Raw genomic sequence first — 24,605 nt, 5'->3', positions numbered from 1 at the left:
AATTGGACAATATCTCAAAAATGAAGCTTCAACTTTGGTACATACATCGATGATAACGAAGTGCTCGTGTTCGATAATCACTTACTGATGAAGTTTGTAATTTCAATCAGATTTGCATTATTAATGATTTTTGATTATAGGCATGTTAGTATCTTAATGAATGCTTCAAATTTCACTCGACACGGTGCATACATTGACGGTAACAAAACGTTATCAACAATCTTTACTAGATCATAGCAATAAACTGATGGTAAGAAGATTTGCTGTTGTACAGTGTCACTCTCCTTATTAGGGAACCTCCAGTAATCCCTTAGGGAATGGGGGTCATATTTTAGAAATCAGTTCTCTGGGGGATTGTTCCTATTTTAGAAAATTGATTGAATTACTTGATATTACAGTGTATTATCTAAATGTGCGTTATAAAATGATCTGGTTGGCATCCCATCGCTTCTATCGATTGCATGTCCCACCGCTGAAACATCCCACCACTGCTACATGCAGTTTTACCGATATAATATATCAGAACATATCAATCAAATCACTGCTGACAACCATGCAGCTAATAAATTGTTAGTTGTGGTGTGAAGAAAGGAGTGGGTCTCAGAGAGGTGAATGGGGAACAGTGTGGTAAGATATTGTGGTGGAGTAAATGTTCACCTCGGTCCCGAACAATGTCGGTAATGCGCACATCTAGTCTGTGGACGTTATGGACTTCAGTTCAGCCAATTAGATCCAAACACGGGCATTGATTAATGCAGTGCCGCCACACTGTGTCGATAGTAGTGGTAAACACCCAATTAGATCCAAGATCAGTTATGCAGTGCCTTCACACAAATTCATTTGGTGGTAGTAATGGGAAACAATCACTGTCTTTAAAAATATAAATGTGGCGGGATCGAGTCCTTACCATAGATTCTGGGGACGTGTCCGTTTTCATATCAGACTGCATTTTAACATATGTTTTGAACTATTTGAACTGAGGACACATTTTTGAGAAATAAAATTGAGGGGGCCACTTTTTACAAAATGGGCACGAGGGAGTGTCACATTTTAGACCGGGCTCGATTTTCCCCAACCCTCCCCTATAATTACTGAAGGTTCCCTTAGATCCTAGGTACTCTTGCAGATTCCCCAGGAGTCTAGTAGTTAAGACTGAGTGATATCTGAACTGAGAGGCAGGAGTCTTATTACACGTTAGTGTATATCATCAAAAAAAATATACACTAAAATGCTGCTTCTCTCTGTGTGTATATGTCGAGCCTTATGGAAGTTGATGAAGCTCAAGCCGAGATAAACAAACAAATATGTAGTGACAAAACATAACCGTATATCATTTGTCCTTTGTAGATATGATAAACCAGTCGTTGACTGCAACAATTAATGGATATGATGTTTAATATCTTTCTTGTTAAAGTTTCCATGCCAATAAAAGACTTATTTATCTATCTACATCTATAGTTATATTATGTAAATATTTCTGTATGGGAATATATCGTTTATAGTGTATTTCAATAACTGGGCATAACCCTGTCCGTAACATAATGGGAATACCAACGACACATCTAGAGATTTATTTATCTATATCTATATGTAAATATTTCTATATGGGAGTATATCGTTTATAGAGTATCTCAATAAGCAGGCGTAACCCTATCTGTAATATAATGGGAATACCTACGACACACTAAGATTACATGGTATGCTCCATTCATATGGACATTTTGATTACCTACAATCCAATATAATTGTACAAAAAGAATATTGTAAAAATTATCAGATTAACATTTTAATGAAAGAGTTTTACTCCAGACAACACTTTTATCATAACTTGTAAATGATTGCCTTATATGGGGTGAGCATCACTGACTGAGATTCTTTATGTGAATCAAAATCACTAATCAGTATATTGTTTATTGCACAAATTATAAACAACTTTAACGTTATTACTTTATCAATATGCTTTTACAAAACATGATATACGAATATCTCTCTTGATTACATAGTAACTACGCGATAAACAGCTGACTTGGGTTTTCATCAATATTAGCAAGGCATATCATGCGTGCATTTGATTATCATCTTGGTATTTTTCTGAATTGCACAAAATGAATACTATAGTTCTGTCGGGAAAAGTCTCAACTATGACGGCTATTTTATAATCGTCAATCGTTTTAAAATAAAAACAAGTATTTCGTGTAGTATATAGGTTGTTATACGTTGAAATGTGTAGAGAGATATCAAAACAAAACAGTAGCGACATCTTCGAAGTACATATATACGCATCTTTGGCAAACTACTTGTCTGTCCGGCAATTTATATTCACGTCCCGGAGAACGTAGGTAGCTAGACAACAGCATTATCTGGGACTTAAGTCTTTCCTTGATACACGTTGACGAGAACATAGATAGCTAAACGATGCAGTTCTCTGCGACATGTTGTTGACGTCTTCTTGTGTATTTAGAAAGGTGCTTTACTTGCTCAGCAGTATTGGTGTCCCATAGCAAGGCATATGTGGCACATGGGTCTGTAAAATAAAATTAAAAAAATGAATATTTTACGTATTATTGATATGTAGATGAACAGATGGCAACAGCTATAAAATAGTCAGCTTAAATTGCTGACATTTGTAAAGAATTGAAAAAGAGAATCCTTTCAAAAGAAACGATGACAATGAATACTCCTGTATGACAGGTATATTTATCTTACCTATCTTGGCGTCTTGTCCAGGCCGTTTGATAAATCCAGTACCAACAGTTAATACGAACGGCGAGCTTTTACTCACACCTGAGAAGGAATTCAGTTAATTGTACGTGTTATTAAAGAACGCAAATGTCTATGTAACTATTGTAAATTATACGATGACATAACCATATAAACATTGTCAAAGAGTCCTTCTATCGAAATGTCTGTTTTAACTATTACTTCAGAGATTGTGTTTATGAATTTACAACTTCCAATATATGGGACTTCTATACAAAAGTGATTATCATTTTTTTTTAAATTATGTTACGTTACGTGTATACCACTATCCCTCAAACATCCTAGCTTGACTCCCTAACTTTGACTGGTCCAATATATCTACGAATTACTGACATAACTTACCATAGTCATCACTAGATATTATAACTTTGACTGGTCCAATATATCTACGAATTATTGATATAACTTCGTAGGTAGAGGAATCAAGTAATAGTATATGTCCACTTTCTGTGCCAATCCAGAGAGTTGCTTCAGATTGTAATAATAATGATTTGACATAGCAATCCATACGTCTGACATCAGTCTTGGCTTTCCTAGTAACAACAAAAGAATAAAGTTGTTGAACATTTAACTATTTTACTAGATGATAATTGTCAAAATGCAACCAATGCCAGTATTGTTTACTAAGATAAGCTTATGTATTTAGTTTTTATTATATTACTAATTATGTGTTTGTCCATAGCACTGAAATAGCTTCGTTATTCTTCACTATTTGGGGCATTGTTGTGTCAGATACAAGTGCACCAAAAATGTAACGAATGCCAAATACATATTCAACAAAAAAAAACGAAAAAAAAGCTTTAGAATTTAATTAAACGTACCGTATGATGTCTTCACATTTGATGACGTTTATCCGTTGATTGGCGTTACAGTTTTCATCCAAATTCCAAACCTCGACTGTTGAACTCTTCTGTCTGCAAAGCCAGAGTTTGCTGTCTACAGCTATGTGAGTTACCAGCCCATAACTGTAGGAATTCAAGAAAAAATGTCTTACTTTCAAGTCATCCGAGTCTCTTGTTTGAAAAAACATGTTAAACGCCTTCTTATGTCAAGCAAAATCCCTATATATTCGAGTTGCAAATCATTAACATTTTAACAAAGTGCTAGTTTTCGTTTCTCAGTAAGGAAGCCAAAAGTCTCGTTGCCGAATCGTACTCATGAAAGATGTAACCTGGTTATGTATCAAGGAATAGTACTCTGTTATTATTGTTAAATTTCTAGTTCTTATTATTTTTGTCAACCTTTTACGTTACATCATTAAATTTTCAATGAGACAAAATACTTCGCTATCCTGTAAACAAATTACATAGATAGTAATTATCTAACCTAGAGGTTTGAGTGTCCACCTCAAGGACTGGACTGCCAAGTGATCCGTCTAATAGAATGCTCATAACCTGGCCACCACAACCCATCCACAGTTTGCCTCTAGCAATCTTCATGCAGCGTATGGATTTACAGTTGTCCGACACATTGATCATTTTGTCAGGTTGACATCGGCCACCATGTGTAACCTGAAACAATTTTGAATTTGAAGATCATTGTCACATATATCTTAACTTGTAAAGGAATGGTTCGTCCGTGTAGTGGGAAAGATGTCTCTTTCGAAGTCCACTCTTTCGGTCACATGTGTCAATCACCACATTCTAGAATTATACTTTTCTAGTATGGAAATGATATGATATATCCAAATATTGCCAAGGCCGAGTGAAGTGATAACATAACTACATACAAACGAATATGTATTATTGATTTTGACAATACAGGTTTAATTATGGCTATCATTTCTCACAGGCATGATATTAACATTACATAGGTCATTTAGTCATAACTTGTTAAAACTCATAAGGTTTGACATTGACTACTTACTGATTTAAGTTTGGCGACAGAATACAACGCAAGTTTTCCGTTGGCCATTCCAGCAAACACAACTCCTTCATCAAAATACCTAATAGGTGAACAAAAAAAGTTATATACAATCATATTGAGTAACATAGGCATCACCCAGAGAAAGTCGCTTGAACAAAAATGTAATCGCCTCACCGAAGCTAATTTCTACGAGGAATAAAATCAGTGAAATTAGTAATCCCTTGTGTTTCATTACTTTTAGCCTTATGTTGCTCTGTCTCTGTCTGTCTGTCTGTCTGTCTGTCTGTCTGTCTGTCTGTCTGTCTGTCTGTCTCTCTCTGTCTCTCTCTCTCTCTCTCTCTCTCTCTCTCTCTCTCTCTCTCTCTCTCTCTCTCTCTCTCTCTCTCTCTCTCTCTCTCTCTCTCTCTCTCTCTCTCTCTCTCTCTCTCTCATAAACTTACCCATCGTAGTGCTGTAGGCATAAAACTGCGTCTTCCAATTCTGGCAGTTGCACTTCACACTTATGTGTCTGTGAATCACATGTCCACATCTTATTTTGAGAGTTGGAAAACACCACTGTGTCTGAACCAAGAGAAAGGACACTTTCTATACGTTCCTCTGCGATTTTCAAACCTTCTGACTGTTGAACGTGGCGTATACTACCCTATAAAACAAATATATTTATTCATATTATATGTGCATATTATGATATTTATTATACATGTATATGCATTATTGTATTCAAAAACGTGTATACGTGGAAGTGTAGACGTAAATGCCGTTCAACTATTTCCAGTCGAATTTGCAGTAGTGATTCAAAAGAACGGAACATCATCAATGGATTGCATCCTACCTCTTCCTCTCCGTTAGTTATGTTACTCCATGCGACAAATCCTTTTCTGCTTTCTCCACCTCCAAACCAAAGTTCTGTTTGTTCTTCGCCATTCTTTTGGAACTTCTAGTAAAACAAAAAAGTAATGAGCATAAATGAAAATCACTACCGATAGAGATGTGTTTCATCCACGATCACAAAATATCACTTTCTCCGATTATAATGGTATAAATAACTACATAACTTACTCACCCTGATGGCTGTTGAGGTTACTTTAAACTTATCAGACACCTGAATCACTCTCTCAAGACAAATGAGATCTATAGAATTCAGGCGATTAAAAACTTGCCGTGACTACAGAAAAGAAAAAGAAAAATTTTGATTTTATATGTTATTATGTTGGCGTTATTTCATGATGTAAAGACAATCCTAAATTGTCACTACAATACATCCTTTACATATATTTCACCAACTGATTTCAGTAAATTCAATACAAGCAACTAGAAATCACATGTACATATATATGCAATGTACGACCTATTATGGGATATACATGTATAGAATTGTGTGATAGGCAATTGATAAAGTATAGGATTCAAATGACCCTCACGCTTCGAATACATTTGGTATTAATCCCCTGGATTTAATTTGAAGAAACTCGGTTCAGTATTTTACTAGTGAGTTCTTTCACGTGTCTTTTGTATCGCATCAACGTAAGTAGGGCTGAACGTGAAATTGTGAGGGATAACTACTGCCTAGAATACTGACAATGCGAGGAAATTGTAACAAATAAGAAAACGGGTAATCAAAATGAATACATTAAGTTTGAGTATTTTTTGACATATTTTGATAACAGAGAGAAAAGGGTGGAATAAAGAACCCGTAATACGTAAGTTCGATTGTAAAACGATGATGTGATCTTTTTTAAAAAAAAACTTACCGATGGTCTTTTCTCAGGTACACATTCTGTACATTGGTTTATTAAGTCTTGTACATCTGGCCATGGAGCACATCCCATTGATGTTAGTGGTAGTAAAGGCTGAGTCTATTTACAAAACATTACAAAAGGTATTGGCGACAGTACGTAAAAGAGAATTCCCGGCGTTTGAGAAGACATTTTGTCGAGGCATTTATTACATAAAAAAACTGACAATCATAATTATGTGCATGGAGACGAAGCATTTTGTTAGATTATTGACCAGTATCTGAATTAAATAATCGGACTTTGATGTATCGCTGTCAATGATGTAAAGTGGGTCAAACCATAAATGTTGTTATAAGGTCTTTACCTGTGGCATGAATGTAAACGCACTGTTACGAACTACTAACTCACACAGTAGTATACCAAATGAGTACACGTCTACCTGTAACACAACCAGATAAAATTTAGGTTTAGCCTTTCTGTGTTGTCTGACTCAAAATGAATGGTTGGGAAATGACAAATAGTAAGTCAGTATCATTGTTGCTGGTTTGTCCTATTTTAACAAAGAATCAAATATAATATATCGATTTTGTACTAGGAACATGGCCATGGGTGATATTTAGTTTTTATTTATTTATTTATTTATTTATTTATTTATTTATTTATTTATTTATTTGTTTGTTTGTTGAAGGCAATGCATCCATAAAATGATTTTTCGTGCAATTACACATTTAGTTCTCAACTTGCACGTGTGTTGGCTTTGATAACAATGTTGTTTATTTCAAAACAATTACCTTATTATTGTACAAAATATCTTTCTTTCCTATTTCCGGTGCTCTATATCCTGCTGTACCTTCTGATGACGTAAGACCCAGGGGAGTTGCAAATCTGGAAATTCCATAGTCCGAAATCTTGGCATTGATCTAAAAGATATAGAAATTGGTCAACTAAGTATATAATTTAATTTTGAATTAATTAACTGGTCTGTGACCACCACATGTGCTGTGTTATCTCAAGTGATGGAATCTTCCCAGTGGGTGGCATCATTTCGTAGCAATCAGGTAGCTACACACGCGTGCTAACACACACGGATACACACACATCTACCTACCTGCCTACCCACCTACCTCCATCCCTCCCTCCCACCTTCCTTCCCTCCTTCCTTCCTTCCGTCCGTCCGTCCGTCCTTACTTACTTACTTACTTACTTACTTACTTACTTACTTACTTACTTACTTACTTAAAATAGGCTTAAAACAACTCAAGTTGCAATTTGTGCATTACATTTTGTTTGCAGGAACGAGATCTTAGTATTTGTAAATATTTAGAATTATACCTACCACGTCAGTGACAGACAAAGAATACACAAGAACATTGTCTGGTTTTAAGTCTCTGTAAACGAGTTCTTGTTCATGGAGAAAGACCAACCCTTCAGCGACCTGTAAGGAACAGTATGCTTGAAGTGAATGTCAAATTTGTAGTTGATATATTCATATTTTTTAAGTATAGAATGTACTATGTGGAGTTTGATCATGAAACATGGCGACAAAATGTATACATGAGTTAGCTCTGTTTGTGAAATGGCGTTGGACGACTTAACGTGAATGACGTTATACACAAATTAAAACAAGGAAGGTATACATATAATGTCATAACGATTTTCCCACCTGAAGTAAAATCCTCTGCTTTATCCTTCTACTCAATGTTTTCTTTCCCTCCATGACACTTCTCAGGCAACCTAAGGGAGCTAATTCCATCACAAGACGTCGTTTAGGTCGTAGTCCAACGCCCAACATAGACACGATGCTGACGTGTGACATTTTCCGTAATATTGTCACCTGTAATTATAGAGGGTATCAAAATAATGTAAGCATTACTCTGCAAGTGTCCTGAATTTGATTGCGCGTGTAGTGCATATAGTTAGGAGGGTACCAGTGATAATCTAGGGGTGACATGCAATCTAGGTTTTTTTTTATAAATCTGATGTGAGAAACTATGACTTTGCTATATTCTTTTCTTTGAATACTGTTTTATGAAATAAGTAGTAAAATGCAATTGTTACGATCCAAAATATCGTATTTCGGAATTATGGGAATAAATTCTACTTTTCGGCATTGTAGGCCATAGGTCAGATATAGACTGGCGATGACGAATCTGGGCAAACATGATGTAACTGAAATTCACATGATTGGTTAGAGAAAAGTACATAATAACTTTTATGATGGCGTGATCTTATGGTGTTACGATCCAAAATATCGTATTTCGGAATTATGGGAATAAATTCTACTTTTCGGCATTGTAGGCCATAGGTCAGATATAGACTGGCGATGACGAATCTGGGCAAATATGATGTATCTGAAATTCACATGATTGGTTAGAGAAAAGTACATAATAACTTTTATGATGGCGTGATCTTATGGCGTGACTTGCTATTTATATAGTCGTTGTGTAAATTCCATTATATTCGAAGTATACTTAAGATGAGAATAAAACACCCAGAATCGGACGAGAGGAGCTCTCGGATAGGTGATTCTGGCAAGCCGAAATATCTTCTCAGTCGTGACTAATTCCCGACTTGGACCTGAACGATCCCGTACGAGAGTATGAGAGTGTGAGTGCTAGAGTGTAACGTCTGAACTATCCATACTTATACCGTTCAACTCTACGACTCGCATCACAATGATAAAATTGGGTGATGGTTACATTTTAAGTATTAAAAATATGCTCAAATCGATAAATTATAGTAAGGGGATGACAAGTACTACAATAAGATTACATTACCTCTTGTCTCAGCATTCTATGGGTGTGAAAGGTGCCCATACCGTTGTCATGAAACGTCTTCACAGCCACATCCTGTGAGAGGTAAAATAAAATAAAAACTTATTTTTCAAAGGATAAGTTGACGACACGTGAACTCTGTACATGACTGTACATAATTTTAGACGATATATAATAATAATAATAATAATGATAATAATAATAATAATAATAATAAACTTTATTTAAACTCGATAGCCTCATAGGTAACAGCCTTTTTTCATGAGGGTCGAGAACAAAAAGAACAATTAAAATACAATGACAGAAAAGGAGACTAAATACAAATTTAAAAAAAAAAATGCAATAACGACACAAAACGTCCAACAGACAAAATACAGACAGCAAGTGACAGAAAAAATACGACCATACTAAAAATTTACATTGTCATCTATGAAACCCTGAAAGTAATGTTTATGACACGCAATTTTGAAACTTCTAATATTAGTAATAGATCTTATTGCAGTCGGTAGTTGATTGTAGAGTGTAGGCGCTGCTACTCGAAATGATTCCTTAAAAACATTTGTTCTGGCAAATGGGACTAGTAACGAGTGATTTGTAACTGAGCGCAAAGACCGACTAGGTCTATATGGTGAAAGTAATCGAGTGATATAAGTGGGATATTGGCCATGTAATGCTTTATAAACTGAAACAACGTTATTAAATTTGTAACGATAGGAGAGTGGATACCAGTTTAGCCTGATTAGCATCTCGGTGGGAGATATGCCGGCGTCGCAATTTAAAATAAGCCCCATGGAACGTTTCAGTAGACTATTTAATCGGGTGTTGTCGATCTTGCTGCAGCAGCCCCATACTGCTTGACAGTAATCAAAGTGAGGTAAAATAAAGCTATTATAGTATTGCCGCCGTGCCGATTCTGGAAGGAAGCACTTTATTCGCGCCAAGAGATATAACTTAGATTTAATTTTCTTCACAATATTGTTTACATGTGAAGACCATGACAAATCATTGTTTATGACTATTCCCAACAACTTTTCACTTAGAACATTTTCAATATCATAATCACCCAGTTTCACATTCAAGTCACTACGTGACAAGTGTGTTCGTTTCTGTCTAGTTGTAATTAGCATACATTTTGTCTTGTCAATGTTAGGACACATTTTGTTTTCAATACACCAATCACTAATACCATCAAGAGCACCGTTTAACTTGTACTCAAGATCTGTCACTGACTGTGCCGACGTATGAATCGTAGAATCGTCAGCAAACATATCGATTTCACAATTCGAAGTACAAAGTGGCAAATCGTTGATATACAAGAGAAACAGAAGCGGTCCTAATATCGATCCTTGCGGTAACCCAACCTCTAGGGGAACGCTATCAGAAATACAACCATTTATAGAAACCCGTTGCTTCCTATTCGCGAGATATGAGTTGAATAAATTCAAGGATGTTTTATTAACACCATAAATATGCAATTTATCAAATAATATTTCATGATTCACAAGGTCAAACGCCTTCCTCAAATCAAGGAAGACTACACCAACCAGATCTTTGTTGTCAATGTGATTACACCAAGAGTCTAATAATGCAGTTAATGCCGTTTGGCAAGAATGAAAAGTACGAAACCCAGACTGTTTATCATGAAGTAGTTCATTGTTGTCCAAATAAGTGATAAGGTGTTGATGGATATGTCGCTCAAACAATTTTGACAGTATTGGAAGAACACTTACTGGACGGTAATTGCTAGGGTCACTTGCAATACCGCCCTTATACAAAGGTGTCACTTTGGCTTCTTTCCATATACTGGGAAAACTACCCGAGCGAATGAACCTATTGAAAATTGCAGTCAAAGATGGAGCAATAATATCAGCAGATATCACGAGAAATTTAGAATGAATCCCATCTAAACCTGAAGTTTTTCTTGGGTCTAACGATCTTAGTTGCTTTTCTATAAAATCTACTGTCACTTCAGGAATGTCAAAACATAAGTCGGATTGTGATATAAACGTGATTAAGTAAATCAATTATCATCATCATGTAATGAAAATGTATTTGATGACGACACATTGTGGATTATATTTAAAAATCCATACAACCCTTGTTTTTATGTGACACTTTGGGGTGGATTATATAAAACAAACCAGTAAACAAACCTTGTTTTTATGTGATATTTTGTGCACTGATCCAAAAGCCCCTGATCCAAGGCACATGTTTTCACTAAAAGAGAGAAAATAAGAACACAGTAGAAATAAAGTAAGTATTCAGTTTACACACAAAAAAACTGTAAAGAAAATCATAACATAAAATCTTATTTTTATGTTAGGTTAGGTTAGGTTGGTTAGGTTAGGTTAGGTTAGGTTAGGTTGGTTAGGTTAGGTTAGGTTAGGTTAGGTTAGGTTAGGTTGGTTAGGTTAGGTTGGTTAGGTTAGGTTAGGTTAGGTTAGGTTGGTTAGGTTAGGTTAGGTTAGGTTAGGTTGGTTGGTTAGGTTAGGTTAGGTTAGGTTAGGTTAGGTTAGGTTAGGTTAGGTTAGGTTAGGTTAGGTTAGGTTAGGTTAGGTTAGGTTAGGTTAGGTTAGGTTAGGTTAGGTGAGGTGAGGTGAGGTGAGGTTAGGTGAGGTTAGGTTGGTTAGGTTAGGTGAGGTGAGGTTGGTTAGGTTAGGTTAGGTTAGGTTAGGTTAGGTTAGGTTAGGTTAGGTTAGGTTAGGTTACATTACATTACATTACATTACATTACATTATATTACATTATATTAGATATCTATTCAGAACAGTACAATATAATCACTTTTAAACGGCAAATCGAAAACGAATGCGACGTTTCAACCCGTATATGACGGAGACGTTAACATTAAATGACGAAATGAAATCATTGCGTGATCAAGGTCCGTAGTAGGCGATCAAAATGTTGCATTCGTTTCTAATTTACTTTTCCTAGCTTTATCTTACTGTCCTATTGATTCTTGGAGTAATGAACAATATATATATATAAAAAATCACTTAGCACACTTCTGTTAATGATCTCAAGATACAATTGAAAATGTATACTTACAAATCTGACAAATCTTCTTGATCCATGTTTTTGATATCAATATCTTCAAATACTACATCAGGTGCCTAGATATTGTACAAGAAAAGAGAGGTTAGTGGGATTTTGCTTACTATGTCGATCACATGTACTTAGAATTGTCTACTGGACTGAAACGTTGGTACTCTTGTTTGCTAAATGTATGTACTGTGTATTATAATATCATAACCAAATAAATGTAATCAAAGCGATGACACATACCAATGTCTTCAGTTCGATCGCTATATCTTTCTTCGCACATCTAATGGTCTCGTTCAGCCTCGACTCGTATGTCAACTCTTCGAGAGTGAAATGATGAACAGAGGCTACATCTACAAAATAAAATAAACGTGACAAAGTAGTGAGAAATGAGCAGCCACACCAAGAAATAAGAACATGAATTGAATAGTTCATTTTAGATAACATAACCGCCGAAGATTGGGATAGTAGATGGTGGTCAAACTGTTCACTACATTTCAGCGGTCATATGTACTTACCTTTGCTAAGTTATATCATAGACAGTGGAAAATATACGTGTTTGATATAGCTAGGTATTAATCATGAGATATAATTTCGAATCCTTTCTGTTCAAAGAAATCATTAATTTTTCTAACATAATAACGGAAATGAAATGTTTTCACTGGCAATATCTCAAAACAATTTGGCGAAATTTGAATTGTTAATTACTATCTGGTATAAAATCTATACTTAGAAAATACATGTATCACCTTTACATAGAGGACAGGGTACTAGTCGCTCTAGGGCTTCGTCGCCCGTAGGGAGAACACCTTGAAGACCAGGATACCATTCTTCAAACAGGTCATCAGTATGGTCCACCACGTAACCAAACAATCTTATAACAAAACAACAGGTACTCATTATTAAACTCACTCTCAGTCTACAGACTTTGATTAACTGTACCATTATTTTACATTAACTTGAACCAAGTAGTAGCTCTTGCTATGAGATCAATAGATGTCCCAGTAATCCACTCTTATGATGATTGCATAAGAGTAACTCTTTTAATATGATAGACTTAATATTATATGAACATCTCCTAAAATCATAGCTACAGCTGAGAGAAAATGACAATTCGGCTAAGCCATGGGGTCTAACTCTTACAGTTTGAATGTAATTTTTTTTAATATGTTCACTACCGTCATTACAGAACCAGGTCAAGCAAAAATAACATGTTAATTCATCAGTATTGAATTGAACTTTTGTTCGAAACACAAACTTGAAAATTTTACCTGAAACTTTCTCATTAGAGTACTTCATCAATTTTTATATGAGAATAATATATATAAACAACTTATTCATCATATCTTTGAAAATAAAGGTAAGGTAAATAAAAATAGTTGGATAATTCGGTTAGTAGTCTGTAGTCGGTTAAAATTTTCAGTGTTGTGTTTACTGCATGCAATCTGTTTTAGACACCAAGTTACTCTTACCTTATACCATCCTTTGTACAAGGAGCAGTAATGCTAAAGCAGTTTGAATGGTTTGATTCCGGCTCCACGAGGAAGAAGGCCTCCTAAAAAGCATGGGAAACAAAATTCTAGTCAGGTATAACACGCAAGATATTAGGAGTGACAGGAATTTTATTTATAGCGCCTGGAATATAAAGAGCAGTCGATACAATAATGATATGTGCAATCATCACTTGGATTTGTACTCAATTCTTCAAAACATTTTTTAACATCATTTTGGACGAAAAGTTGGAGCAATACTTAGGAAACAGCTCTGTACTGATGGCATTGTTGTGTATTCAATACATGTTGCGGCTCAGACCACCAGAGTCTGATGTTGTGGTAAGTGATATATTTTCGTTCAAAGATAAGTTTACAGTCTTATTAATTGTACACTATATCCATACCTCAGACCATTTGACATAAATGCCTTCTCTCCAGTATTCGTGCTGTTCTTCAGCCTAAACAAATAAATAAAACACATTTCAATTCCACATTTGAAACAATGTGATGCGTGTTGGTTGATAAGATCTCTATTATCCCCCCCCACCCTCGAACTTCCTATATGAATACAATACAATACAATACAATACAATACAATACAATACAATACAATACAATACAATACAAGAGTGACATGTTTAACCACGTTCTTACCGCTATCAGTAAGGGGAAAGGTAAATGTCATAATGGATATTTGATCTTGGGGAAGACCTATCACTCAATTAACAATTTGTAATTGCCTCCCCGATTCTCGTCATTCGGATGAATCTAAATCATAGACCAGCCTGTCCTTACCTTTTCCATCATGGTACGAGAAAATGTAATCAATCTTCCAATCAGTTTAGACCAGAAGTCAATAGGAATGTATTGCATCTTGTAGCGTCGAGTAAGAAGATCTGGAAAATGCAATAGCAATATTTTGATTTGATTGGTTTATGTCAATCTGTTAAGATAGTTATATCATTGCCATAACCGTAATCACTGTCCATGGTTATATCAAATCAGCGCAATCGACTTAATGCATAGTTACTAGACAGTTGAAATGAGTAATGATTCGCAATATATCTTCCTGTAAATACCTGTAAATACTGTATATATGTATGTAGGTAGGTAGGTATGAAAGAAAGTTTGACGAAATAAGAAATCACAAACTTACTTTGACCTTCCACTTCGCTTACAGTAATGTCAGGTCTCTTTTCTGGCATTCTACAGGGAATTAACAATTCGTCGTCACCTTTCGGTACAGCAATTTCAAATCTAAAGAAAAGTAGAATTTCATTCATATATATAATACTACATTCATTTTCATAACGTTGTGTTAAATTTATACTATGGGTTGCGAATTTACAGGATGAACTTTACTATTTGACTTACTATGATACAAAGGATGCGTTCAGGAAAGTCTGGTAAACACATAACAAAGATTTGACTTACTTCTTCATAAGACCTTGGTATTCCTCGATTGACAAGTTACAATCTCGTAGCAGTATTTCTAATCCTGATGCTTGCAATACCTTTGAGGAGGAGAAATGATTAAAAAAAACAATTCTGATTCAATATCATGGTTTACAAGAATTCTATGGTCAGATTTATGTGACTATATATGAAATGTCTTATTAGTCTATCTTCTAAAAGTATATATATTAACTTGATACCATATAATTACCATCTGTTTGCCAATGAGAGAGTGATTGGTCATTTACCCCGTGTTTATCAATAAGATACGAATGGTGATTGGTTATTTACCCCGTGTTTGTCAATGAAATACAAGTAGTGATTGGTCATTTACCCCGTGTTTGTCAATGTAATACGAATAGTGATTGGTCATTTACCCCGTGTTTGTCAATGAAATACAAGTAGTGATTGGTCATTTACCCCGTGTCTGTCAATGAAATACAAGTAGTGATTGGTCATTTACCCCGTGTCTGTCAATGGAATACAAGTAGTGATTGGTCATTTACCCCGTGTTTGTCAATGTAATACGAATAGTGATTGGTCATTTACCCCGTGTCTGTCAATGAAATACAAGTAGTGATTGGTCATTTACCCCGTGTCTGTCAATGAAATACAAGTAGTGATTGGTCATTTACCCCGTGTCTGTCAATGGAATACAAGTAGTGATTGGTCATTTACCCCGTGTCTGTCAATGTAATACGAATAGTGATTGGTTATTTACCCCGTGTCTGTCAATGAAATACAAGTAGTGATTAGTCATTTACCCCGTGTCTGTCAATGAAATACAAGTAGTGATTGGTCATTTACCCCGTGTTTGTCAATGAATGGATTGATCTCTCTAACTGTCACTATCCTTGCCATCATCTTGCATAACCATTCAGGATTGATGAAAACCAGATCTCTCAAGCCTAAAACTGGATCCTCAAAATGAAGTAACAATCCGGATTGGTGAAGAAAACGCAAAGCCTGTTTAAAATAAAGGCAACAATTTTATTTTATATTGTACGTTCAAGTCGGTAAGTCACATCAATAGAATTATTGTTACACGGTCAAGATTGTAACCGCCTAACGGTAAAGTCGGCAAACGGTCGACAGTTTGACCAACCCTGATCAGGTACGCATAGGTATCTTGCTCTTGTAAGAGTACCACTCAATAAACTTATTTTCAAAAAGTAAAATTAAGCATACCTACTCGATCTTTACAAAGTGTATATTACCAACAAAACAATTTTTCATCCAACTTATTCTGGCCATATATATGAAGTCCATACATAACATACTAGTACGGGTGGCTTCACGGTTATCAGTAAGCTTTGTTTCGCAACTACATTCATTTCTGTGTGTTTTTTTCCGATGAGATCAGATATATCAGGTGAAGAAATCAGGATGTAAATGAATGACTTTTAAAGCATATTGAACATATACCAATATTACTTACGTGTGGAAGTTTGACATCATCAAGTTTAACGTCACCTTCACGAGCTAATTCTTCAAACTCTTCATAAGTAAGAACATTTTTAGTTTTAGCCTTCTCAACCACCAATTCTTCAAGTTTCTGTAATGCCATGACAATGTTTTTACATTGTTTAGCAAATATGTCATAATGTAAATTAAAAACGTCATTTAAATCTTTCAACTTTAAAATGTAACCAATGTAACAAATTAGAGGTGATATCTGATACTCTATGGATATTTTATATATGTTATTTAACACGACAATGATGTTCACAGGTGGCTTAGTTCGCATATACTGTTAACTGATCAATATCGCCACATCGTCGCAAACTACAGCCTCTTTTACGGCACCGTCCAAGACGCATCGCCAAGTTGCTTCCGCAGAAATATGTGCTCTGGTTTGCGAGAATGTATCGCCATGATTTGTGACATTTGGTATATACTTACCACATAACTTAATGGAATCTTTTGACCAATGACAGGCTGCTTACCAACCTTGTACCTACAGGTAATTAAAAGACAGACGTTACCAATCTATGTTGCTACATAAGTTCAATTTAGGGGTGAAGGAATGACATATTTAGATTGTGCGGATTTTGCATTCTTCATTCACTGCTTCAGATTCATCATGCTTTATACAAATGTATAGTTTATAACAAAAGGTACAGTAGCATAGAATCCGTTTTGGAGTAAACCACTTGACAATTACGTATTGATATATAGCGTACTTACTCGTCAATAACTTCAAAGATGTATCGTCTTAGTTCTTTCACCTTGTCATCGGGAGATGTGGCACAGACCATAAAGTCGTCTTTCATATTGAGGTTCGGGAAATTCATAGAACCATACAGACTTGCGATGTGTTGTTTTGTCACATTAATTATCTCATCTTTTTTGGCTAAAAAATAAATTTATAATAATTAAATATGTTTACAGTTAAACAAATGCTCATCAACATTTAACAGTTGATAAAATGTTACTATATATCACGTTACTTCCTTTTACTACCTTCGATTACTACTACCTTCGATTCTGTTTTGGAATTATCTCTTCATTGCTACGCTCAAGCTTTCATCAAACAATAGTTTTGTCACTGCTAATACTGTAACAGTAAGTAGTATCATATTTACCTTCTGGTAATTTGTCTGCATGAGTTCCGACCAGGATGACAGGACAACGAGGTGATCTAGCCATGATAGTTAGTAACCAAGGTTTCAGGTCCATCAGTTCTTGGACACCTTTTGTGATATCATACACGACCTGAATCAAGAGACGATTGTTCTCTTACACAAATGATAATATCTTAGCAAAAAACTACATGATTTTATATTATTGTCAAAAGTCATCGGAAAATCATCATTACTTCTATAAGATTGATGTATGTGCAGCACGCAAGCTTATATAATACACATCGAAAAAATTTGCCCAAGTTCCCATGATGTGTATACAAACATCCTACGGTTTCATATTAATGCCCTGGTTGTGTTTTTGCTATGTAACACATTGAGTTTAGTAGCAAGTTTATACTTACCAAGTACAATGACCTTTCAGACAAGAACATCGGATGTGTACTGTAAAAATCTTCTTGTCCACCAAAGTCCCATGTAGTCAAACAATACATGTCATGTTTGCTTCCTTTTTTGGTAATTTTGCTGAAATTCAAGACAAAGAAGAAGTTGGCGACTTGTAATACTAGTAATCAATTACGTTATATACTTGAAATTTCTCGTCTCGTTTATTGTCGCCCATACCACTAAGATTGCACATGTATAGCCTATATTCATTTTTATCAAGTAACTCTTACGCAGTAAAACACGACACGACACGACACGACACGACACGACACGACACGACACATCAAGACATGACATGACATGACGCAACACGACATAAATAAGATAATACATAAAAAAGAGACTCTGTCACAGAATCGTGAAATAATTACTCGAAAATTCCTTTGGTTTTTCTCCATTCCTCTACTTCTACTCCAACAGTTGCTAGGTCATATTTGGGTAAACGTTTCTTTTGTATTTGTTTGAGAAGTGTCGTCTTCCCTCGTCCCCCGTATCCGACAACCATTAATTTCATCCTACAGTTTGGTACAGCCTGTAAATGCAAATAAATACAACACACTCACATTAAAATAACACATCAATATTTTTAGTTGTTCCATTCATTCATTCATTGTCCAAGGTTCTTTGTTTTTGCTTGAATGTTAGAAGATTATGCGAATATTTTTTTATAATTTTTTTAATTCGTATTTACTTCAGTATTATGTACAAATTTGAGTTATTATCAATAATCAATATCCGTTAACATGCAGTTAAAACGTTCAATAATATGTTTCCATGCCAGCAATATGCTGCCTATGTGCACCAATACAGCATTACACACACGAGTTCTATATATACTATCACAAGGTAACTTAACTGTGGACCAATCCCATTCTAAAGTGTCAGTTTGTTTCAGTACATGAATTTGGTGGTTAAGTATGTAATAGGATACAACGAGCTAATGAAATTGAACTTATGAGAAAAGGGATCTATTACCTTAATCAATCTTTCGTGTAAGAATGAAATGATGTCCTTTGGTCTGCCATCTTTGGGAAGTAGTGAGTCGTATTCTAGTTTCAATCCTTTAAGATCCAGCTAGTGAATACAAAGATATGGGGGAAATAGGATTAATCATAATTGCAGTTACAATACAAAGTTTGAACGAGTTTTTCACATCTATGTAATATGACTGAACACTTGACACATGTATCTGTGTGTGTGTGTGTGTATGTGTGTGTGTGTGTCTGTGTCTGTGTCTGTGTCTGTGTCAGTGTCTGTGCATGTGTCGGTGTCTGTGTCTGACTGTGTCTGTGTCTGTGTGTGGGTTTACTCTCTGATGTTATATCCGACATTTCTCTGTAATCTTTGTAAATGCACATGCGCCCTTGAGTTGATTGTGTCTGTAATCTGTTGTGATAGTATATGTATATATGTGTGCATGTGTGTACATGTGTGTACGTGTATGTGAGTGCGTGCGTGCGTGCGTGTGTCTGTGTATGTATGCATGTGTGTCTGTCTGTGTGTGTGTGTGTGTGTGTGTGTGTGTGTGTGTGTGTGTGTGTATACCGTTAAATTGTCAACAATTAGAAAATTCACTATATTTTTCTTCACTCATAGAACTTACTTCCCAAACATTATTCAAGTTTCCCAACTCGTCAGGTAGTCGACGAATTGCATCATTATGACTGAAGTTGAGTGACCCAAGGGATATGATCTGTCCAAGTTCTCGTGGTATCTGCAAGGGATAAATATAGAACCATACATTATATTGCATACATGTCACAAGAACTTCTACACCATGGTTATACTAGTAATGTGTTGTTGTTCTTGTTATTGATGATGTTGTTGTTGTTGTTGTTGTTGTTGTTGTTCTTGTCGTTGTTGTTGTTGTTGTTGTTGTTGTTGTTGTTGCTAATTGGTAGATGTATGTTACTTTACATATTTCATAGATTTGAATATTAAGGCAAAATCTATAACGTTAACAAGGTGACGAAAGAACATGAGAGATGACGTTAAAACTAGCAAGAATACGAAATACAGCAAATTCATTACAACTCTCATTTACATACAAGTATCAACATTCGTTTACTTCATTCATGTTTGCAATTTTCATTTGATCATTTCAAAAGCTGATCAGCTGAACTCAACATTAACGGTAAAAATCAAATTTGAATATCTTCAAAAGTTGATATCCTACTTGCCTCTTTTAATTTGTTGTGACTCACGTCTAATCGGCGCAATGAGCTCCATTTATGTATACCTTCTACAAGTTTAAGCTGTTGCCAGAAGGAATGAACAAGAAACGCCATTAATAGAACAGTTTTATATTAAAACATTATCATTTAGCAATAAACAGTTCAAATATATTACGTATACTGAGATAATGCAATCCACAGACATATTATCAACACTGACAAACCTATCCTATAATTCAGATTGATTGACTAGATAGACATTTAGTTTTTAAAAAATAACAAAGCAGCTATGTATATCATTACCTCTTTGATATTGTTGTGTGACAACAATAATTCTTCTAGGCCGTGTGTCCTCCAAGATGCTGGTGGAGGAATGTTTTCAAGTTCATTCCATCTCAGATCGATATTCGTCAGTCTGAGAAGAGTAGAAAGAGGCCAAATACTTGTTCATACATGATTATAGACGTTCTGTTAGCAATTTAAAAAAGTCGACATAGGCTGAGCTGTTCAAATGGTGTCGACGTTATGAATAGTACAGCCTATATGCCGGAACACACACACGCGCGCGCATGCACATACACACGCACGCAGGAAAACACAAACACACGCACGCGCGCGCGCACACACACACACACACACACACACACACGCTCTCTCTCACGCAAACACACACACACCCTCTCTCTCTCCCCCAAGGCTCACACAAACACACAAACACACACACACACACACACACACACACACACACACACACACACACACACACACACACACACATTTGAATTTACAACATACTTACGCTTGTAACCTCAGAATGAACTTTGGTATGTACATGGGTGCACTTTGTGCCAATTTATTTCTAGATACCAAGACTTTTTTTAAGTTGGGGAGCTTGTTAGCAGATTCGTCTGGCAAGGACTCTGTAGTACATAAAGAATAACACATTATTCCCAACAACGATCATTTTGCCTTGTAAAATAGGTCAGTTAGGTTCTATAGCAAATTAGTGATGTTATAATTGACAAAATTGGGTCATTGAACTTTAATTGATATGCTCTATAATAAATAGAACGAGAAGCAAATGTCAACAAAATGAATCATTTCGTATGTAAGTACACGCTTTAAAAGTGAACATAATATATAAATAAAAAAATAATTTAAAAAATATGTGCCTTCCTTATTAAAACTTTCAAATAAAAGTAAGGGTAGGCCTACTCACGTAAATGGTTTGATTGGAGGTCTAACGTTTCCAAATACATCAGCTCTGATAGAAATTCTGATGGGATAGTTTTCAGTTTGTTGTATCCGAGATTTAACTTAGTCAGGCTTGCGAGCTGAAGTGGCTCTTCAAACAAAGTTTCAATGTTGTTCCTGAAATTAAAATGTGTTATTCAGTAAGAAAACTTTTAAATAGCAAATCATGGTGTGATGAAAAGACCACAAAAGATTGAAAGCTGCGATAAATGTAACGGGGCGCCCTCACACATTGATCAATTCCTCTCCGGCCGGTGAGGGCGGAGCGACACGACATATCTTACAGTTATGTCTTACAGTCCATATGTTAGCCCATAAACCCTGCACGGTTAGCCCTACCTTGCAAATGACAAAGATTCTAGGTTTGGTGCGCAACTCTCAATCCATCTCGGTAGTTTGTCAAACTGGTTCTTTGATAGATTTAAGTCGAGAAGTGTAGATGAAGTTTCATTGTTGTACCCATGCGTCTTTTCGAGCTAAAAGATCAAGTGAAACAGAAGATGTATCTAGATGCATCCCTTGTTCTATCCATACATGTAAGTTGGCCAATCCTAACCATACAATGACATTCATATTAACACAGTTCTTACACACGAGGGCATAATTTTCGATAGATATCACATGTACGTTGTTTTTTTGTTTTGTTTTTTCTTTCCATCACAGGTATATGAAAATCACAGAGAAGGACTCAACGCATGTAACGAACATACATGTATCTTACTACCCGCTTCAGAATAGATAACGTCACACACCACCCGCGGTCTGAGATAGTCTAGTTCCAATACGATCTGTGTTACGATTTTCACTACGTTTATCTGAGACTACATGTAAATGGTATCATATTCCAAAAAATTCCCCTTTTGGTAGTCATCCTAGTTCAGATGTTGGATATCAAAATTATTCTTACAAAATTGAAAGTACATTGATTCAATAAATGTATACTGCTCACCTTATTTCTGGATAGGTCTAGTACTAGTAGTTTTCTTAGATTTAGTAGATCAAATGGAAATATCTCAAATGCATTTTCACGAAGATCTAACTCCTTCAAATTTGGAAGTACCTAAATAGCAGAGATAATGGTAAGTATATCGGCCAATCTGAGAACTGATTACTTCAATTCAAGACAACACAACAACTTTTCAATTGATTAAATTGAATATACTTTTCTTGGTAAGTTCAATTAGAGGCCTACTTCGGCATAGGAGTGTAAAATATAATTAGTTGTCTCTCTTCAACGTCATGATCTGACAGAGGTATATATATATAAAACGTTGGCCCAGAACAAAAGAGTGACCCCGTGGTATCCTAATGGCTCCACTGATGAGATGCCACCACAAGTTTGAAACATAGACTTTTTTTGACTCATAAGATACATATTTCAGTTTTTTAAAAAAAACAGGTCCAGGTTATAAAGAAGTCGATGATAGTATATTCCGTTGGATACTTGTGCATCATAAGCCAGAAAAAAATTACGTGTTACGGATCAAATTCTAAGTTTTCATGAGACTTACCTCTGTGATCATAGCTGGGAGTTCATATAGATTATTTCTACTTAAGTTAAGACTGTATATAGCTGGAAAGTTGATGGACCTGCCGTCCAACTGTGTCGTTCTCAGAGTGTCTGAATTCTCCGTCGTTTGGGCAAACCAAGCTTGGTCGTATCTGTTTGTTCCACAATCTACGACAACAAGTATAGAACGTGTATTGAAATAAAGTTTGTAGCATATTAACTACTATACTTCATTTTTTTTTATTTCATCATGATAGGGGTGAATAATAATAATATGAAAACAAGTATCCCAGGCACGTACCTAGTTTTGTTTCTTCTGAAAACTTTTTATCAAACCACTTCAGGTGAAACGTGTTCAGCTTTAAATTTTCCCATGAAATACCTCCAGCTGTGCATCATAACAAGAAAATGGAATATTAAATATCATAAGTGATAAAAACTAACAAATATATCATGATCATAAATCTTTAAAAAGTTATTTGTCATAACTTTTTGAATTGCCCATATTAACTCTGTATTTAGTTTAACCCACCGAATTCACTACATTAACATATTGCAATACAGTGCAGATCTCTGAATGTTTTTTTTAGGGTATGACTTTATAGATAATTAGACTGACTGACTGACTGGCTCATTGATTGATTGACTGACTAACTGACTGACTGACTGACTGACTGACTGAGGGGATGGCTGGCTGTTTGTTTGTTTGTTTGTTTGTTTGTTTGTTTGTTTGTCGGTTGGTTGGTTGGTTGGTTGGTTGGTTGGTTGGTTGGTTGGTTGTTTAGATAATTGGTGTCGCTGTATGTGTCGTAAAATGCAATGTACAACAGAAATAAATAATTAAACGTTGATATTTCTACTTCTGTTTATGACTACATACCTTGTTTTTCAATCCCTATATGTGCCAGTAACAGTCCGGCAGAGTCAAGATGTCCCTCTGTTAAACAAATATGCAATGCTGATTTCAAGCCGTTTCCCTCCTGTTGGGAATATTAGGAAAAAAAAGTCATCGGTTATCTAAAATCACCAAATACCTATGTTGTACTGCCCTTCTCTCTCCCGCTCTCCCTTTCCCTCCCTCTGTCTGTATCTGTCCGTCTGTGTCTGTCTGTTTGTCTTTTTCTCTCTCTCCCTTCCTCTCTGTCTGTCTGTGTGTATCTTGCTCTCTCTCTCTCTCTCTCTCTCTCTCTCTCTCTCTCTCTCTCTCTCTCTCTCTCGCTCTCATTCTCAATCCTATACGCTTCTCATTTCAATGATTTTTAGGACTATAGAAAACGGTTTTGACATTATTTTTTGTCAGGAACTTACCCTTTTAAGAATGCATTCAACCATGTCCTGATTATTAGCTCTACTACAGGCGTAACACAAGGGCGTGTCAGAGTTACTGCCGGTATTCACATCAGCTCCAAGCTGTAGTAAACATTCTACTTCCTAGTGGTATTACAATACAATCGTGTTTTAAGCCATTTATCATTTATCTGATATTATGTTGCAGTCATTCATATGTATAG

General features: G+C 35.6%; 1 protein-coding gene across 1 annotated transcript in view; it reads right to left on the bottom strand.

The window, feature by feature from the left end:
• Positions 1-1,362: 1,362 nt before the first annotated feature.
• Positions 1,363-24,605, bottom strand: part of LOC144442302 (leucine-rich repeat serine/threonine-protein kinase 2-like) — a 44,158-nt gene continuing 20,915 nt past the window's right edge. Inside the window, exons 20-62 of the mRNA XM_078131618.1 lie at positions 24,403-24,525; positions 23,975-24,074; positions 23,396-23,482; positions 23,096-23,262; positions 22,534-22,644; positions 21,924-22,060; positions 21,550-21,701; positions 21,130-21,250; positions 20,634-20,745; positions 20,337-20,411; positions 19,760-19,870; positions 19,132-19,230; positions 18,528-18,688; positions 18,114-18,234; positions 17,713-17,842; positions 17,315-17,480; positions 17,030-17,084; positions 16,566-16,682; positions 15,935-16,093; positions 15,107-15,186; positions 14,829-14,929; positions 14,468-14,568; positions 14,077-14,130; positions 13,652-13,734; positions 12,929-13,053; positions 12,423-12,532; positions 12,186-12,250; positions 11,290-11,353; positions 9,140-9,211; positions 8,026-8,196; positions 7,699-7,797; positions 7,154-7,282; positions 6,727-6,801; positions 6,378-6,482; positions 5,690-5,791; positions 5,459-5,563; positions 5,067-5,269; positions 4,627-4,705; positions 4,087-4,271; positions 3,582-3,725; positions 3,103-3,293; positions 2,707-2,784; positions 1,363-2,524 (exon numbers count right to left, since the gene is read on the bottom strand). Coding sequence (XP_077987744.1) covers positions 2,409-2,524; positions 2,707-2,784; positions 3,103-3,293; positions 3,582-3,725; positions 4,087-4,271; positions 4,627-4,705; positions 5,067-5,269; positions 5,459-5,563; positions 5,690-5,791; positions 6,378-6,482; positions 6,727-6,801; positions 7,154-7,282; positions 7,699-7,797; positions 8,026-8,196; positions 9,140-9,211; positions 11,290-11,353; positions 12,186-12,250; positions 12,423-12,532; positions 12,929-13,053; positions 13,652-13,734; positions 14,077-14,130; positions 14,468-14,568; positions 14,829-14,929; positions 15,107-15,186; positions 15,935-16,093; positions 16,566-16,682; positions 17,030-17,084; positions 17,315-17,480; positions 17,713-17,842; positions 18,114-18,234; positions 18,528-18,688; positions 19,132-19,230; positions 19,760-19,870; positions 20,337-20,411; positions 20,634-20,745; positions 21,130-21,250; positions 21,550-21,701; positions 21,924-22,060; positions 22,534-22,644; positions 23,096-23,262; positions 23,396-23,482; positions 23,975-24,074; positions 24,403-24,525 — 4,941 coding nt within the window. The 3' untranslated portion in view covers positions 1,363-2,408. The remainder of the gene's footprint in view (positions 2,525-2,706; positions 2,785-3,102; positions 3,294-3,581; positions 3,726-4,086; positions 4,272-4,626; positions 4,706-5,066; positions 5,270-5,458; positions 5,564-5,689; positions 5,792-6,377; positions 6,483-6,726; positions 6,802-7,153; positions 7,283-7,698; positions 7,798-8,025; positions 8,197-9,139; positions 9,212-11,289; positions 11,354-12,185; positions 12,251-12,422; positions 12,533-12,928; positions 13,054-13,651; positions 13,735-14,076; positions 14,131-14,467; positions 14,569-14,828; positions 14,930-15,106; positions 15,187-15,934; positions 16,094-16,565; positions 16,683-17,029; positions 17,085-17,314; positions 17,481-17,712; positions 17,843-18,113; positions 18,235-18,527; positions 18,689-19,131; positions 19,231-19,759; positions 19,871-20,336; positions 20,412-20,633; positions 20,746-21,129; positions 21,251-21,549; positions 21,702-21,923; positions 22,061-22,533; positions 22,645-23,095; positions 23,263-23,395; positions 23,483-23,974; positions 24,075-24,402; positions 24,526-24,605) is intronic.

Source organism: Glandiceps talaboti, chromosome 1 (assembly GCF_964340395.1).
Source record: "Glandiceps talaboti chromosome 1, keGlaTala1.1, whole genome shotgun sequence".
Taxonomy (NCBI): domain Eukaryota; kingdom Metazoa; phylum Hemichordata; class Enteropneusta; family Spengelidae; genus Glandiceps; species Glandiceps talaboti.
The sequence above is the reverse complement of the archived record's forward strand: the minus strand, read 5'-3'. Positions and strand labels throughout refer to the sequence as shown.